Source organism: Diadema antillarum, unplaced genomic scaffold, assembly GCF_040938485.1.
Source record: "Diadema antillarum isolate AM-2024a unplaced genomic scaffold, OU_Dant_1.0 seq00000286_RagTag, whole genome shotgun sequence".
Lineage (NCBI taxonomy): Eukaryota > Metazoa > Echinodermata > Echinoidea > Diadematoida > Diadematidae > Diadema > Diadema antillarum.
This window is the reverse complement of record NW_027271314.1, coordinates 813,030-833,314: the sequence shown is the minus strand read 5'-3', so window position 1 is coordinate 833,314 and position 20,285 is coordinate 813,030. Positions and strand designations below refer to the sequence as shown.

Sequence of the window (20,285 nt, the reverse complement as noted above, 5' to 3'; positions counted from 1 at the left end):
GTTTAGAGCCCAAACAAAACAAGCACAACCGGAGTGTCCCGATTCTTCAGCTGTCTCCTCGAAGGGCGATTATACAAGTGTAAATTGACGTCCCCAGCCGGGATACTTGCCAAAACGTTGCGACAAACAATCTGCATGTATTATTGAGACCCCGTGCTTCTTAGCCCATCCTCCGTTCATTGAAAGTTGGACAAGAGTTTCACATCTCGCCTTTCATTTTATTGCTGTCAGTCTACTCCTTGTCTTGATTGCCCAGTGTCATTCTGCGCCACGCTGGGAGTTCATCCATTATTAACTCATCGCTACATAGTCACGTCTGTTTCAATCACTGGATATGAGATGGCTTAAGGACTAGAGCCCTCGGACTTTGCGCTTTTCGTTACCAATCACGCGACGCGGCAGTGCGGTAATCACTGCTAATTCCGAAATTAGCAGAGGTTTGACATTGGTCGACGCTTATTTGTTGTTGTCCATGCATTCACTACACTTTTCTAAGTAGAGAGAGATACAAAAATGTGAAACGACGAGTAGAGAGACCTCGACCCGACGATATCAACGCTTTGCCAGTGACGCCAGGTCTTTTGCATTAATTGCATTCTGATCTACATAATCAAAACCAACCGAAGGAAAATCTCTGAAATCAAAATAAAAGAATAAAACGTATGTGCAGCCTGGTTGATGGATACACAATGTAAACAGCACTAAACGAATACGGGATCGAGCATCGCTGTCCTGGCATCGACTGTGTAATGTGAATTGACAATTGTGTCATATGGAATGTAATTACTTTAGTACGTCTTTGAGCAAAGACTACATTCTACCAAAACAGGTGTCCTGACATGTCCATATCGCGATAAACCCACGCTGTGAAGTTCAACACGTTTTTTTTTTTTTTTTTTAATCTGGATCACCGATTTACTGCTGTATGACAATTAAGCCGTGCATTTCCACTCCTTGAGATCTAAACGGGGTTTCTTCTCACCAGAGCGATAAAGGGGTTTAGTTGTTTGGAACGACAATGACCCGGTCCCAAAGCGCTGCATCGAGCCGTGTCACCAACACAGCAGGAACATTGCTCAGAGGGAGAATGGTTGCCATGGAAACGCTCTTCATTTTGCAGGGTAAGTACACCAACCGGGGCATCCACGTGAAGAGTTATATAGGAACGGTTGAATGGTACTTTGACCACGGTAATGGGCACAATATACTATAAACTACGGAGCTCCTTGTAGCTCAGCGGCATAAACTTACAATCGTTGTCGTTGTACTTGCGTTGCATGTTTGAAAGATCAGAGAGGCGAGTCCCTGGAAAGATGCAAGAATTCGGTATAACATATTCCAGTGTCTAGTAGAATGAAGACTTGTATACAGACAAGTTTTTTTTTTTCCTTATCTATTACAAATGCGATTATTCGCAATTTATCATAATACTCATCGTGACTGATTGTCGTTTTATATACGATTATAATTCCTCTTGTCTTCTTACTTCACATCATTATTGTCGTTATTGTCATAATCACCATTGTTAGTATTAGTGACTTTCTACTATTATCATCAATATAATAGCTATTGATCTTCACGAATGTTAACAATCATCCAAAATTTGTGGGGAACTGTTCCACATTACAAGGTGGAAATTAAGAGTAAGAATAGAATCTCTTGCCCTCTGGAGGGAAGTGGAAAGAAATTGATCCACCCCTCTGCCCCTCACCCCCCCCCCCCCCATGTTTCGCACCTGTCCAGATAGTTTTCATCCTCTAGGGCCCAATCTTATCTGTGCTTCTTGCCACGCGCTCCGCTACTCTTCCCAGTAGTCATTACAAAAAACTAGTTTTCTTTATATTTTTCGCCGTCTTTCCGATTTCATTTTCATTTGATTTGATTTTGATTCTATTTATTCACAAAGTGCATATATATAACACATGTTACACACACATATCATGTATGATGCATACATGGAAGAGTCACTTATTTTCAATTATGTCAATTACATTTATGTGTGAAATGTCATAAGCTATTCAAAACTAGACTGGGACGTGCATGCAGTATAGATATAACTGCAAAACTTATACATCAATGAGGTACAAAACCATTTTACAAGAAATTGCATTATGCGTGTTCAGTACGTTACGTTTAAAGAAGCAATAGGAGGGAAAAGCAAGATATTGAAAGGAAAATTAGTTATTGTTTATGACTTTGTTTGTGTGCATTTGTTTTGCTTTGTTGGATTTGACTTGTAAGTCTGAAAGTAGCATCGGTCATAAACTTTCTCGGAGTTTCCTCTGCAAAGCAACGATAATGATGCATCCATGCTGAATTCCCACAATATAATGTATATTGGAAACATTGAGTATAGATTACATGACTACATTTGAAGTCATTAGTAGATCAGCACATACAGTTATTGTCATCTTGTTGAGGCTGTTGGGATTTTTTTTTTAAATGTATTATTCGTCACTATGGAGCAACTGTCAGCGACACACGCAGGAAAGATCTGTCGCAGGTTAATAAATTGCTCGCCATGAGCATGTGATTAATGCGACTCGATGAAGTTAGTAGTCACAAAGAGTTACATGTTTAGCATGGATTGGCTCGTGAATGATACAATGCCTTCTCTTGGAAAACCCCGAAAGATTTTTGGCAGAGACGCTCAATGAGTCTTCTTGCGAAATAATATGAAAAAAAAATACTTGTGCAATAAAGCTTGCGCTCTGCATTGCCTGTTATACATAATTTTGCAAAACATTATGGCGCTGCTGGGGCAATTAATCTCGTATCTCATTTATGCCAAATGTTCAGGAGAGCAAAAAACATGGCAGCTGTAACAAATGGGATAGTCTATTCGTTGACATGCCATGGTGGCTTCTTTTGGGGGGTAAGACAGCTAGGATTTGGACAGGATTTCACTTGACTGCTTATCTGACGATTAATCACACACACACACACACACACACACACACAAATCACACAAAGGGAAGCGTCGTAAAATTGATTACAGTGTGAAACTGGATTAATGTGCAATCGTCGGAGTCTCTTCCGTGACTGTCCTTCAGTAAAATATGGTGTCTACAAACGTAAAAGAAAGAAGATACCAAGAAAAAAAGATAGCGCGCCAAATAAAAACCGAACAATGCAACATGGAAGATGATGTCTCGATTCATTAACAATTGCCTGAAATCGTGTATACTTTCATAGATGACGAAAACAATAGTGTGGGCCACATTGTTCAGCTCACAAGTTCATCTTTCGACGCTTTTGGTGTTTCGATACAGACAACAATTACACACGACATTATATATGTATACGCATGAACAGAGAAGAAATTACACAACAATTTCACGCGGCATTGTACATGTATATGCATGAACAGAGGAGTATTACAATTACGATAACAACAATGTGGGCCGCATTGTTTGGCTCACAGATCAGTCTTTCTACGCTTATGGTGTTTTGATACAAACAATCAATCACACACGGCATTATATACACATGAACAGAGGAGTAATTACACAACAATTACCAATACAAATAAGGCATGAATAGCTCAAGGTTGGATAAGTACCTGAAACCCAGCGTGATTCAACTTCTGCACTAATCGTGTCGCTGTGCCTCACTATAGCTGTGAACACACTTGTGACCATATTAATTATGACATCACAGGTGTTGTCGACTACTTAACAAGCTGCAGACTATATGCGAGGCACGTTATAGTGCAGTTCATACACTCGCACGGAGGTTTACCGAGATGAGTGTCAAACTGGGAGCACTGTTGTATCCTAATGCGTCAACTTGATAACAATGAAATGTGTCTGGAGGGACTCGAGTTGATTTTTTGTTGCTGATTTTTCCTCTTTCAGGCAGTGAATCTAAATTTCCCCATGTCTTCCAAACTGTCTAAAAAGCATTCGTCGATGCATCCAAAAAATAAAAGATATAATTATGTATTATGATTATAATAATAAGAAAACAAAAGAAAAACACGAATTTAAAAAAACTAAGTAATTGAATCAAACAATAAACACTAAAACAGGCCCGTATAACGCATTCATTGCCCAGAGTCAGCATCTTCATACACACGCGCTGGCCGCCCATGATTATGTGTTCGTCTTACCTGTGTGTTTGTGTTCACGATGTGTTCACATTGTGGGAAACTGTGTTCTCTTCAGCATTGTGATGGAAGCAACAAAGAAATAATAATGATAGTAATAATAATAATAATGATAATGATAATAATAATAATAATAATAATAATAATAATAATAATAATAATAATTATTATTATTATTATAAACAAAACAAACATAACAAACATAACAAATTGCAAACTTGAAAGAGAAACAGGCACTTATCTTTTTCTTAAATGTACCTACAAAATATAGCTTAATTCTTTGACAAGAAAAAAAAATATAAATTTGGCGATGTATAGAGGCTTTGGTTATGCTGCAAGCAAAACAACAACAACAACGAAGAATAACTTTAGTAATCAAAGATGCTGTTAATATTTTTTGGTTGTTTTCTGTTAGTGATATTAAAATGATACAGAGTGAAAACACAGAAATATGTTTCCTGGAAATCTCCATGAGTTAACTGTCGAGAAGTCACGAGGGATTTGCAGATGGAGAGTAGGGATGATGTGATCGAGTAGGGATGATGTGATCGAGATTGATGTAGCACCAGTTAGTGTCCTCTAGTTAACCAATGTTGCCGCCATGTTATACGAGATAAGCGCCCTTGGATGAGTTTAATAGTCGCCTTGATAGAGACCTGGACTGGGAGGATGATGGGCGGTGTGGGGATGACGAGAAGGTATGATGCTGAGCGAGATGCCGCGTGCCTCAGATGCCACGCGTACTGACCCGGAGTTTGTTGGCTACGTCATTAGAGACATCCCATCCCCCCCCCCCCCCCCCCGCCCTTCCCTCTCCCGGCATCTAATTCTAGATCTGTGACATCTTATTGCGTGATGACTTCTGCTGATGTCTGTAGTCTTCAGGTCACAGCAGCTTCAGGAATTGTTTGATCAAAATATGTTACAAATGTTTTAATAATCTTTATTTCTTTCCGGAACTCCCGAATCCCCCCCCCCCCCCCGCCAGAAAAAAGACACTTTAGCTGCTCATGTGTCATCGACAGGAAGGTCAGCTGATATAATGGTAATGACATTCACCATTTCCAGAATACTTTGCATTTCGGTTGTTGCTGTTCTTGTTCTTGTTCATGTTCTTGTTCTTGTTCTTGTTGTTCTTGTTGTTCTTGTTCTTGTTCTTGTTCTTGTTTTATAGTGGTTGCACACACAAAAACCAGCAACATGCAAACCTAAAACAAATGATATTGAAAATCGGTAATATGTTAAAGTAAACATTTCACATTATAGCAGGCTTAGTCAACGTAGAAGAGTTTGGGTGTCGGGGAACCTTTGAAGAGATGGTATGATATTGTTTGAAGTGAGACTCTAGCCTTTAACTTTTTTGTGATATATCTAGAAACCGCTTGCAGAAATGTTAAGAAGCCTACAATTCTAAGAAGAATTCAAAGTTTATTTTAGGAAAATCGTTGTTGAAATGGCTGAGACATCCCAAACAAGTAAAACAAAGCGAACCTAATAAAAGGTGGGTCCCACCATTTACTAGCATTGCTTTATTTTCGGCCATTTCAAAACCAATTTTCATCAAATAAACTTTGAATTCATCTTAGAATTATATACTCTTTCATATTTACTCATAGGTTTTTCAGTATCTCAAAAAATCATTATCAAAAAATGTTGGAGACCTCAAACCCCATCTCAGCCAAAACTGTATCATCCCTTTAAACCATCGAACGGCTGTCTGCAAAGGTGACGTCCACTTTGTGTGATGGAGACATCAACGATGTCATCAGTCCGTAGCTATCCGTCACATGGACCAACAAATTATTTATTTTCCTCCCTGCAGGATCACCCAGATGACCACGTTATGCCTCTGTGATGTCATAGGTTGCTAGGAAAAAAGAGAAATGCCCATACGCCATTCGGCATGTTCGGTTCAGCTCCGCATCAGGAGAGTGTATATAATACCATATGTATAATACACAAGGTGAAGAACGATGCGGAAGCAGGGCGGTGTATATTGGTATTAAAGGCTTATAGACTATTCTCTTCCACGGGAGCTGAGATCAAGGGCTTAAAGGTACAGTTTACCATTGGTAGCAATGGTTTTAAAAGATGTTCAAGTTATCTCATTTGTTGCATATGTGTAGGTCAGTTGTATCGCAAAACATCCTACCACATAAAGATTTCGAAATAAAACCGATAATAAGGAGATATCACTATTTTTCTCAATAAACCATAACTGTAGACGGTTTATTCTAGAAACAATTTTAGTGTTTATAACTTTTTCACATTTTGTATATTTAACAATACGAACAGTGAAAGTAGGGCCTATACTGATTAACATTTTTACATTGGTTATTTCTATCCGTATAACTCACAGTTTAGAACTATTTTGAAGCACTAAAGCTGGGTACTTATTTCATCTGCAAATGGTAAATAACGCCTTTAACGGGAGATGAGAGCAGGAGTTTAACTATTGCCTGGTGCACATGGAACTTGCTTGGACAAAAATCTTTTTGCCCACAATGCCCCTTGGCCCAGGGGTGAGATGATTGGTTCCTGCAGTGTCATAATGGCAAGGAAAATATGGAGAGCGGTTGTATTATATAAAATGCTGCCGTGGATCATATTAATAAAAATATGACTATATCATCCAAATTAATACAGCCTCATGAAGCGCATGACTTGATATATCGCTATGAACAGCAGTTTCTGAGATGCGCCGAGTATTAAAAGAGTAGGCCTTCATGTGTGCTTTGGAACTTGTTACGTTTTCATTTTTCTTCGTCTGCGTGATAAGGTAACTACGTCATCCTGTGACACGGTAATTCTCAAAGCGGTCCCGCCGCCCGGCTCGTGCGAAACACGGTGAACATCTTAAATAACATCGATTTGCTGTATATACGTATTCAAGTGCGATTACCCTCATGCGAGTTCCGTATGAACCATTTCGCGACAAACACGGAGGGAAACAATAAGAAATAATGAGGAAGACTTGCTGAAGTGTTTGACGCATTTTGCTACTATTCTTTTAGGCCAAAGTAATTCATCCCATATTCCCCATGAAAATATTTTGCTTCTATAACATGCCTTAATAAAGGGCACTTGCTTAGTGAGTATATGACATCAAGTGGAGCGTGAAGTTTCACTGCTGTTGTACTCCATTGGGTGTCACTATCTTTCAGATAGAAACAGGTTTTTCCGGGGTTTTTCCCCCTATGATTTCAAGTACATTACAATCATCCCAGCTGAGAATGACAAATCCTTCGTCAAATTATCGAATAAGGTGTAGGGAATTATTAGTTGTGTTTAGGAGTAAAGAAAAGACACTTTAGAAGGGGATGGGGGGGGGGGTGCCGTACCGAATCCAATGTTATTCAGGATTTCCTCATTGGACACCAATACAAAATGTGACATTTTCGATATTGATGAATATGGCTCAGTTTGTTTGTTTGTTTGTTTGTTTGTTGTTTTTTGCGCTCTGGTTGTGGTGTCACTGCGAAATGAATACATTTATTCTGTTTGTGTGGAGGTTAATTCCTCACTTTTTCTTACTGCTACGTCTGTTGATGCTCAATCAAAAATGTGAATTAGTAAAAACTTGTGAATGAATATCAAGAAGCCTGCTTATTACAAAAATTGAAGAAATAATGTGATTGTTAACGACACATTCGTTAGCTGTCAAACTATTTACTTAGGTTATTTGCTTAATGTAAATGTAAAATTATAATTATGTAAAGATAGAGAGAAACATGATTATTATGCATATCATGATAACACCATGTAGACTTTACGTATTTATGTTCCACTTTTACACGATCTTCGGTGGACCACAGGTTAAGCTGTATTCTGTTAAAATCATCAACTTGGAAACAAATTGCTCGCAATTTGTCGTTATGAGTCTGATACAAAATTCAGCTGAAAAGATTGATGTCGTTTCGTGAACCATATATATACAATATGTCAAATGCACGGTAATATGCAGCTTGTGCAATGTACGGGCTTCTTCCGCACTGAAATATATCATTGATTCAGCAAGTATACGAAGACCCCCCCCCCCCCCTCCCTCCCATATATACACACACACCTTCACCCTATCTGCACAAACCTTGGACGTACTTTGCCATAATAATTTTCGCATCTCATCTGGGTCTACACCGCTAATTGTTCCCTCAGACGTAATCAACGATAGATACGACCCTACGGTAGAGTACCTCCTGGAAACATTAATGCGCTATTAATATCTTCTTTGGCTCTTATTTTTCCGGAAGGATCTCGGTGAGCCCACGTGGAAGGGGGTATTATGAATTCTCGTTGTTTCTTTGACAATGAGTAGTTTATTAGATTTTCTCGCTGACAAGCAGTGGGACACGTTTTCCTGTACCCATTACCCTCGCTCTCATTTGCCAATTTGCGAAAAACCCGGCGGTGCAGACGCTGTAAGTTTATATTTGGCCGTGTCTCTCCAGGACTTTTTACGACTTTACGATAGGCCCATGACATATACTACAAAACATTCTCCATCTGGCTCAGCCGGTATGTTTGTGCAGATGCATCAAAACGTATCACATGCTAATGATTTGTTTCTTTATTTCACCAAAGCATGGAACATATTAAAAAACAATACATACATCAATATTCGGATATGATTACAAACATATCAATAATACAGTGAAAAGGAAAAAAAATTCAACAGAAATAGATTGACAATAACACATACATACATAGGTTTAACAGATATGCTATGGAAGGTAGCAGCCAGAAAGGAAATGTCCCTTATTTTTAGCTGACCTAAAATCATTCATTCAATTTCAATTATCTATAGTGTGTTCAATTGAAGTAAAATGTAAGAACAGGACAAGACACGACAAGACAAAACAAAACACACAATGACAATAACAAAATACGGGATGTCTTGAATCATAAAGAATAAAAGATTATACTCTTGACCTCAATGAGTTTGGCTATAATTAGGGGAGAGCGGGGCAATAACGGACAAATTTTTAAAATTCCCATTCTGAGCCAACAAAAGGGCCCTCACTCTTTATTCTTTTGTGGGATATACATATTAGGTATACGCATGGTGTGACATGTACAACCGATGAAACTGCTCATTTAATTTTGAGTTACCTTTGTTGAAAGAAATTGCCATTGTCCGCTATTACCCCATCCTCTTTGGGGAATAACGGACAGCTATGAGGGGAATAGCGGACACAAAGGGGAATAACGGACGCTTACCCTTGTATTGTTTTTAGCTGTTGATAACTGCATTTAATCCACATCTGAACTCAAAAATGGTAAAATACAAGTACTATTCTAATGTGTGTAACTTATATCTAAGAAACCCAACCACAGTGGCGTAGCTAGGAATTCCATAGGGGAGGGGGTGGCATATTATTTATGAACTGGCAAAATTACCGACTAAGTAGAACGTAACACGGCTGCAGGTCTTAAATTATTTTTTCCGACGTAATGATCAATAATGGGGTGGGAGAAAAAGGGACACGCCTCCCCCCCCCCCTCTTTCTACGCCACTGCCCCCCCCCCCCCCACTCCTCCATCTCCAAGTCTCTGACTCATTCTTTTAGTTTGTGTAATGGTCAAGACGGGCATTTTTTTTTCATCTCAAAATCATTTTAAATTCAAACTACATTATTTTGTACACTTAATTATGAGACGACTCCTAAAATTTTTTAATTTCAGTACACCTACAGGCTACAGTCATTTCAAGATGATAGAAATTCTGAAAATGGGTCGGGAACACTATATGCAAATATTTCGCTTGTTTTAAACATTATGAACTATTCGGCCGTAGTTGTAAAATTCCACACTTTTCTACACTATTTTACTCTTATTCATATTTCAAGTGTAAGCAACTGATATAAAATTGCTGAACTACATTACGAATAGTATCGGAAAGGTAAAATACAACTTTAAACAACCCAACACAATAACAAATTCAACTTCATACCCCTAATTTGGGGATGTAACCACCCACCCCCTCCTACCTCGAATTTGTGGATAGGATAAATGATAAGTTTGAAAATGACAACAATTATTTTAAAAGCATAAATTTTAAGGCTTGTTAAAGGTAGTGGATCTCATTTGCAAGCCAGCTCTAAACATCTTGAAATTTGGCATGAATGAAGAAAGTACTATTCTGATAAAATGTATGAATTTTCAAAGTTGTAGGTTGTAAAACATTTAAATGCGATATAAAAATCTGAAGTAGTTTTTTACTGATTTTAACACACGCGCAATGGGAGACAATTAAAGTATAACTCATACTGATTAAAAAATCACATTTATTGATAATAATTCAACTTAGAGTTAGTTTCCAGTTCTGATTTTCTCAGGTGAGTTTCTAAATGGTGTTTGCTTCTTCCTACCAGGATATTTATTCAGTATCATTTTTTGGGGGGCTGCAAATGAGATCCACTACCTTTAATGACGAATAGGCCTAACAGTCAAACTGATTATTAAAAAAATATGTCTAATTATGCATGCAGTTCATAAATAATGAATGAGAGGTGAGCACATAATTAGTTATTTGCCTCGAAATACAACTGAAATTATGAAATCATATCGTTCTGTACTGGACATACTCAATCAATGTTCACATTGCATCTCAGCAGAGCCGGAAAGTAATTAGATTTACTTATTTTGATCTAAATTTCTTCCGAAACAGTACCGAGTGGATTGATCAGCGACATAAGTCACAAACATATCCACCAGAACCTGCACCTGACCCGTAGTCTGTACAATGCTCATGGGCCCAATTGTTGCAGCGGACACATCGAATCCAATCCTCCGTAGGGGGGTCAAGATACTCCTCTTTGCAGAAGATGCAGAACCATCTTTTTGCTGGTTTCATGTTCTTCTTTCCAGCTTTTTTGACGCTCGCCTTTTGTTTCTTCACAGTTTGTTTGTTTGTCTGGTGGCGTATCTTTCCTTTTTGTTTGTTTGACTTAGCCTGATTTTGTTTCTTTTGTTGTACTTTGTCCTTTCTTGATTGTTTTGCCATGAGAACTATTTTAACTGGCGTGGATGTGATGATTTCGGATTGTCCCGCCTTACGCTTTCTTGGCCTACTCGATGGTTTCCCTTGCCCTTTAGGCAAAGGAAAGAGCTCGTAAAAGGATTGACTATCATCACTGGTATCCATGCTGACTTCAGCTGTACCTTCGCCTACAGAACAATCTGATTCTGTATCCTCTTCATTCTGGTGGAGATCAGGTGGGGTAGCATTGAGGTTTGCAGCTTCATTTGCATGCAGATTCATCCTTGAGGGAGCTTCGTCTGTCCCTGAAGGAGTCATGATTGGAGCAGTATCGTCTGTCCCTGAAGGAGTCGTGACTGGAGCAGTTTCGCCTGTCCCTGAAGGAGTCGTGACTGGAGCAGTTTCGTCTGTCCCTGAAGGAGTCGTGACTGGAGCAGTTGTGTCTGTCCCTGAAGGAGTCGTGACTGCAGCAGCTTCGTCTGTTCCCGAAGGAGTTGTAACCGGAGCAGCTTTGTCTGTCCCTGAAGGAGTCGTGACTGGAGTAACGTCATTTGTCCCGGAAGGAGCTGTGACCGGAGTAACGTCATTCGTCCCGGAAGGAGCTGTGACCTGAGGAGCCGTATTCACGGGCAGAGGTTCTGGAGGCATAAGTGTATCTGCCGGTGCATACTCTTCATCATCAAAGACATCAGGGTTTATTGGCCATATGCCAGTGCATCGGAATCCAGAGACTGCTTTGTCTACAGTCGCAATCTTGGAGTATGCCTTGTTGAATATGTTTGCAACATCGTAAGGAGTGATCCTGCGTTTGAATGTTTTTACGAAGTTGGAGCTCTGTCTGGCAAACGCATTTTTTAGGGGGCCATATACTGTTCGATCAAGGGGCTGCAGTTTGTGTGATGTGTGTGGAGGTATCGAGACCATCACGACACCATTGTCGCGGCAGGTTTTCCATGCACCCAGTGTAGCATGAGAAGTATGGTTGTCGAGGATGAGGAGGACTTTATTCTCTGGAGTAGCACCAACAAACGAAATGAAATGTTTCAACCAATCGACAAATAGCTCACTGTTGATCCAACCCGATTCAGAGGCCTTCCCTGTAGATCCCGGAGGACATCCATTCATGAGTGCTTCAGTGTAATTCTTCCTCGGAAATATCAACATGGGTGGAACATATGTGCCACATGCACTGATGCAGCCAACCGCCGTTATAGTTTGCCCCTTTTCTGCACTGGTCAGCTTTCCGACTTGTTTTTGTCCCTTTCCAGCCACAACTTTGTCAGATTTTGCTATGTTGGGCGATGTTGACAGTCCAGTCTCATCGACATTATAGATCCGCGAAGGGCTGATGTTGTTCTCACTCAGAACAGAGTTGACATTGTCAAAAAACCTCCCAACTGCTGTTTTATTGAACCCAATTGCCCTGGCAAAACTAGTGGCTTCTGGGGTTCTCAAAGCAAGCTGTGCGTTTCGACGAAGGAACCCCGCAAACCAATCCTTCCCAGCCAACTTCGTCACAGGATTGAAAGGGTGTTTGATTTTGTTTCTTTCGGCGTATTCATACGCCATGTGTCGTATTTGCTCGGGACAGAGTCCAAAGAATGAACGGCAAACCTCCATTGCATAATTTGCAAGCTCTGCTTCTTGTTCGGCCGTAAAAACGCTGTACTTTCCGAGGTGACATTCATCTTGCTGTCGTCTTGCATGCTTGTTTTTCCCACTTTTTGCATCATGGAGTGTGGACTTTGGGATGCCCGATCGCTCAGCCACTCGGCGCACGGATTCTCCTAGTTCGATTTGCCGTAATGCGGCTCGAAGATCCTGGGACGTCCACGACTTTCTCTTCCCTGTGGCTTTATACTTTCTCACCATCTGAAAAACAGTAATAGGTATTTTAATCATCACATGAAATGATTTGATTGAGAAAACTTCAAGAGAAAAAAATTAGGGGGTAATAGCGGACATATTGGGGTAATAACGGACATATGTCCGTCATTGCCCCAAGTGACGTTCGACTAATAATCCCTGGCTACACTAAAACAATCACGGAAATATTTGCTCACATCTCATTGACAACAATCCCAATCCACACCAAATCTTTCGAACATAGGGTCATCACTCATTATCGATAACAATATATACTTATGATCGATTATATAATGCTTAATATCTTATTTTGATGGGTTTACTTACCGTTAATTGTGATAATTTCGCCAATAAAGGACGAGTGGAGCTGACACTTTGCACATGTCTACGTTATTCGTCTAGCGAAATATGGGCGGAGTCTGGATCACGCCACCTACCGGCAAGATGGTGAAGTACTAGTGTCCGTTATTACCCCACGTCCGTTATTGCCCCGCTCTCCCCTATATATTTGATTCCAACATGGAGTTTGCGATCCTGTAATGGGATGGGCATTTATGAGCTTAAAAGGGAATTCCAGGGCTATTGAAAGTTAGTCTGAAAAGACAGGTAAAATCTTCTAAGCTCAGTGTGTGTGTGTGTGTGTGTGTGTGTGTGTGTGCGTGTGTGTGTGTGTGTGTGTGTGCCTGTCTGTCTGTCTGTCTGTGTCCATGTCTAGTGTCTGTGTCTATGTCTGTTTTGCACACGATCAATGGAAAATTGTGAGGCTATGCCATCTTCAGCTCATTCATTTGCATATTCATGTCAACTGTACGAGAACTGTTCATGCAGAAATTAGTGAAACTTCACAATGTGTAACTTCATTCGATTTTGATCAACTTTCCACTGTCGCACTTGTTAGATTATAATTATTATTCTTTCTTATCAGGCTGACGTATAACTGGACTGCAAGTCCTTCGCCATGTCTAGTGTTAGATACATTAATATCACAGAAACAAGCAAGTTATGCTGAGTTGAGGGGGAGGTGCATTCCAATATCTTTTGTTAAACATATCAGTACATGATACTTTAGCAATGATTGACAGATGAGGTCACAACAGGAATATTGGTTTGGAGGGATTTTTATTTTTGTGGGCGTATCCAAGTAATCTGAAGAAAAATAGAAAAAACTAGTTGAAAATAATTATATGGAATGTTTCTAGATATCCATTTCACCTCAAAAGTGATGTTGAGGATATCATAAATCAATACAAATCATCATAAATTTGTGTTTCAGGGAACCTTTAAGCGTGATAAACCTCGTCCGTAACAAAGTGTAGGAAGAGTGCCAAAGATCTCAACGTTGGCAACAGTTCAACCAAGTTCCGGTTTACTTGCCTGAAGACTGGATTTATCAGAATCGCGAGGGACGAGAGTTATCGGGAAATGTTTACTCACAGAAAAGCTCTTGAGTTTAGAAAAAATGATGGCAATTGTCCTATCTCATTTGTCATTACGACAAGCACTGTGTTTCATGATTCTCTGTATGCCATCGACCCCTCGGGTAGGACACGTGCGAGAACTTTTATCAACTGCCTAACCTTTCTGATGTCTGTATTATTGGCGTGATAGAGCTGCATCTGCTGGTTTCTGACACCAAACGAGCTCACTAGAGCAATTCGATCCATTTTTAATCAAAGAATCTATTGACGGCACTCAGTTTCAGATAGAGAAAATAAAGCGCGATTATTCTTTTGAATGCGTCATAAGCCAAGCTAGTACGTGTTGTACATTCCAGGAACCCCCCCCCCCCCCCCGAAAAAAACACACCAAACAACAACAATAACAACAAAACGAATTAAGCTTTTTTTTTCTTTATTTCGGCTGACTCGATATTGTTTTTTTTTTCAAGTAGGCCTATCATGTTTTATAAGATACAGTGCACTATTTGTTCTATACAATTTCCACCACAGCGTTGCACAAACGCTATATTAGTTCCTTAAAATGATCATGTCAATGCATTAGACAATGGATCTTAAACCATATTTTTCCAAAGAACATGGAAACAAATAATTATGAGAGGCTGCAAATGAAATCTACTTATAATCATGACAATACTCCATGAAAAGAAGAATCGCTTCCGATTTTGCATTCGGAGATTTGTGTCTAGATTTAACGAGGGAAAGCTTTGCTTTTCACCCTAAGATTCAAGAGGAGCCTTGTTGCGTGCATTGGTGGCCTCCCGTTCGTTCTGACATTGTACGAAATCACGACATCTGCGTGTTGTCGAGTTCCTGTGACTCATGAATAAGAGTCTGGGATGTGGTCAGCGGATACGTTATCTATGAATAACGCATGATTATTTCATGGACGGGGAAATTGACCAACGAAAGTTTGTGTGTCATGCCTTATACTGTCTTCACAGAAAACCGATTCCTTGTTTCTTGTAATACGAGAAAAGACCTACTCGCGTAGGGGATATTAATGTCTTGATTATAGGAGATGTGTTTATTTTTGGAAGAATTCGGACATTGCAGAAAGAGATGATATCTCAAGGGAGCATATTATACAAAGCAGGGAGTTTATTAAGCTTCCTAGAACAGGAAATACGAGAAGAGGTTTTCAAATATTTTGCTGTCACATATTGGTTATTTCTAACATTTTTGGAGAGATTCTTGTATCAAAAATACATGAAATGATGGAGAATTGGTCCTTACTTGTATTTAAAATAAGTTTAAAATATGTGTAACTGTTGTTTTGTTTCGCTTTATTTGTGTGTTTGTTTGTTTATCTATCTATTTGTTTGCTTGTTTGTTTATCTATCTATCTATTTATTTGTTTTGCCGGACACATTTGTGCTCGTGTGGAAAATCGCACTCAATTATTGGAAGGAGTATTACGAACACATTTTTAGCAGCGGTTCGTGCTCTTTCGGTTTCGAACTCAGTTCTGCATGCACGAAACGCACCGGTGATGCCCCCATTTTGCGATGGTGGGTTTTAAGAATTAGTTCATGCCTGGCATCTATTTTTATCAGATGCAGGCCTACTCCCAGCAAGAGCCCTCGAGTCTCCAACCAGAGGACTCCAGAGATCCCATGCTTTTACTTTTGCGAAACTCAAAACAAAGTGGGCTGTTCTGTGGAGCTTTGCATGACCATAGGTGACTAGATGGGGCCCTGGGAAACCCCCAAATGCAGCAATCCCCCCCCCCCCCCCCTTCCTTCCCTACCCTAATAATCCCGAATTTTACGCGTCCAATGAACTTTCAAGTTTGGAATGTAAGAGATATACATTTGTTTCTATGCGTGCGGGATGCAAAAGTGATAATAATGTGCCTGCGATGAGTATGCAATTTTTCTTTCTTTCTTTCTTTCTTTCTTTCTTTCTTTCTTTCTTTCTTTCTTTCTTTCTTTCTTTCTTTCTTTCTTTCTTGTTTTGGGTGCTTACCGTCATTCGTTAAAAATGACTCAAATGTTACGTGTTAAAAAAAGGAAAAAACAACAGCAAACCTTTTCCGAATCCAATTGAGATAATCAAGGTATGAAATATTCGCCTCATGTTGTATGTACTTTATTAGGTTTTAATGAAGAACAATTATTTAATATCATATCATTACATGCTCGTGTCTTAGCGAAGTTTCCGAATGTGTTACTTTTGATTTATGGCTAGTATGTGTACAGCAATGACCGTTTTTGTAAGCGGTATTCAAAATACCCGTTGTCGTGTGACACCCTGAAAGGTATGTACATATTCGGATGTGATATGCGATATAAGGCTTCATGGAATAAGGTCTTAATGCGAGAATAACAAGAATAAGACGATTGAGCGAGCACCTACTCACCCTTGCACAAGCCGAAATTGGCTAAGTCGAAGAAAAATTCCACTGGATGGATACAAACATGTACGGATTCTATTTTGTAATTCATGTAATCTGAAAGATTTCTTCCGGTCCTTTTGTTTAAGTAGATGATGTTCACTGTTCAAGAATTACAAATGGCGATAGAAGGATTCTAAATCACCCCCCCCCCCTTCCCTTCCAAACCTGCAATTTCGGAGATGTGAGTATGGACCTACATTTCCCCGTGCCACTTACCACTGCCCTCCCCCCTTATTATTACTTCTTATACGACGCATAATGTCACAATAATACGATCGTGGTATCGCGCATTGACCATGTCATTGTCGCAACCAGCACATGATTTCATGCCAGATTTATCACGCAAACGTCACAACAATTCATAGCATGATATAGCAACAGCATTATACGACAAAGGTGCTTACTGGCTCATATTTATTCATTTATCTGTTTTCATATTCTCATAGCTTGATCAGGGGGGGCATTTCATGAAGAGCTTTTGTCGGATATTTTTCCGACAAACAGTTACAAGCTACTGAAATCCTTGCATCTGATTGGCTGAGGGCATTTTGTCCGACAACTTTGTCGGAAAAAATGCTTCATGAAATGTCCCCCCCCCCCCCCAGATGTCTTCATTTAAGATGTTTCTGTCTGTTGTTGTTGTTGTTGTTGTTGTTGCTGTTTGCGTTTATCTTGTTCATCAGTATGATATTTGGCACAATATACGTCTAGATGTTGATATATGGAAAATTTTGTAGTTGGAAAAATCATTATCGTTGTTGTATGGTGCAAAATGCTCAGAGATGTAGGTTAAGATGTACTGGAGATGTAAGTTTTCTTGGGCAATAAAACATTTTATTGAGAACATAGCATGTGCTAACATGAAACTATTGAAATGAATAAATAAGTAAGTAAATTAAAAAAAATGTAAATTCCCAAACATCGAAACACCATGTAACACTGGATATTCCCTTGAATTCAACTTGGTCATAATAACATGATATGCCAAGATTTCGTTTCCTCTTCATAGTTGCCAGTGTTGCAACAAATGGCAAGATATCTTTAAGAGGGCGTTGATATTTCCTGTGTAAACTAACGCGAGTCGTGAAGCAATTACCTTATTATGTCTTCCGACATGCTTAAATCATTACCCATCTTACTGTTTCGTGTATTTATGCGTAAGGTGTAGATTTCTTTGCCTACCTCTTCGTGACCTGGTTTCTATGAAACTGCGACTGTTTTTTTTTCTTCTAATTTGCATGTTTGAATTTCCTACATTCGTGAGAGTGAAATTTAGTGTGGAGTGGCGTTTTCACTTTAAAGAGATGATAGTTTTTGGTTGAGATGTTGCTCCAAGTTTCCAGCTTTTGTTGTGAGATAATGAAAAAAAAAACGTATAAGAATTTGAAATTTTATTGAGGCACTTATAGTTTATCATAATGAAAACTGGTTTTATAATGACTGACATATCCAAAAACAAAACAAAGGGATCCTAATAAAAACTGGGACACACCTTTTCTTAGAATCGCTCTATTTTGATTTGTTTTCTGATATCTCAGCCATTTCAACACCGATTTCATCGAATAAACTTTGAATTCCCCTGAAATTATATGCTCTGTTACATTTCATAAGTTGTTTCGTAATTTATGTGGCAAAGAAATTAAAAGCTCAATAATGATCTCAACCAATACTATACCATCCCTTTAATATTGTCAGCGAAGTGAGTAATCGTTAACCCAGTTGTAGACCCCGCGCTTGTCGTGTAAACCCCGTGCAGCCAGTCACGCCGATGGTGCGAAGATTTGTCCGGTGGATGACTCCCAATCCAAGTCCCCAGGGTAGAAAAAAAAAAGAATGATGGCATCAACATGATAATGATTCGTCCCTGTCATGTTCGGTTTCACAGATCGGCCACCCCGATTGGGCAAGTTCTTAAAACGGGCGGGGCATACGTGCGACTCGCGCCACGCACACACGCACATTACAAAAACAAGCGAGTCACTGAACTAGTCAATCTGCAGTGACCCTACGATTAACCGCGTCAATTACTTGTTATTTGCACCAGGCGACGAGAGAGGCGATAGTGAGCTAATCACGCATCATGATACGCGTGTCGAAAGCGAGAGGGAGAAAACGGGGAAACGTGAGGAAATTTGGTACAAAGATGGACCCTGACATGACGTCATTTGCTCGTATGTGTGCCGTGCAAGTTAGGTCAGGTTTGTAGTCTAGAGAAACATACTTAGGGAAGATTGTTCGAAGGATATAATTATAAGTAGTATAGAGGGAGAGAGAGGAGAGATAGAACAGAGGGGAGGGGCACAGAATTAGAGGAGAGGGGGATGGGAAGAATAAGGGGAAAACAATCTCAATAATATTGTTTAGCCCCACATGTTTCATTGATATTGAAAGCTTGGAGACAAGGTTACATAAGTTTGTTTTACGCTTTAAACTAAGAGAAAAATATCCAATTTATATTTCATAATATCTGCTGTTGCGATACTTGGCTCTGCGATTATCCTATACCCTAATTATTGCACCCCTAACTTGTCTCCGAATTTGCACTGGTCCATGATAATGCAGACAGCGACAATAATCAGGCAGCAGTGAAGGCAAACTAGATTACCAAAGGAATTAGACTCTGCAACCCGTCTGTGAAAATTGAAGGAGACCTTCGAGCAAAATAAAATGACGAAGAGAAAATAATTAAGACATTTCACCAGCAATGTGCCGAGACAAATATGTGTGTGTGTTTGTAACGGAGCGTGCTCTAGGCTGTGTGTGTTGCGTGTGTGTGTGTGTGTGTTTGTGTGTGTGTGTGTGCGTGCGTGTGTGTGTGTGTGCTATATGTGTGTGAATGTATGAATGCATGCACCATGTATCATGTGTTTGCGCTACAATTGAAGATGTAGGTACATGTTCAGTTGGGGCACAAAAATCAAGATTTTCTTACAAATCATTTGTGTTGCTGATACTTTATTAATAATATTCATATCAGTTATCTATTCAATTCCATTCAAAAGGAATCATGAGCATGTCGATGTTTGTTTGTTGTTGTTTTTTTGTCACCAAGAATGACGTAGTTTTCATTTTATCTGGTGACTATATCAATCAGTCGAACACATGACTATGAAGAAAAAAAAATGATTACCAGTTATTACTGTGACGCATTCTGGGGGATGTGAATGAAGTCTCAATAAAGATTACAAGGAGGAATAGTTTGTTATTTCTATGTTTTTGGAGTTCAACTAAAGGGATAAGGGCATCCCATGCAGATAGATGACAATCATCGGTAATCATAGGCAATCACCGACAGTCGTTGGCATGACGCTATGAATCTGTCATTATATTCTTATTAGAAAGCAAAGACGGATCACATTTTATGATTTTGAAAGATCAAACAAACATTCCCTTCAGAAATGTACTCTTACAGCTGCAATGACCCCAAATGACCCTAGATATCCTGTCCAGATCTACACACGGCAAACCACGGCAACT

At 39.5% G+C, this 20,285-nt stretch overlaps 1 protein-coding gene across 1 annotated transcript in view; it reads left to right on the top strand.

Moving 5' to 3' along the window:
- The first annotated feature begins 915 nt into the window (after positions 1-915).
- LOC139730031 (uncharacterized) overlaps positions 916-20,285 on the top strand; it is an 88,744-nt gene continuing 69,374 nt past the window's right edge. The window contains exon 1 of the mRNA XM_071640948.1: positions 916-1,121. Within this exon, the coding sequence (XP_071497049.1) occupies positions 1,019-1,121 (103 nt within the window). The 5' untranslated portion in view covers positions 916-1,018. The remainder of the gene's footprint in view (positions 1,122-20,285) is intronic.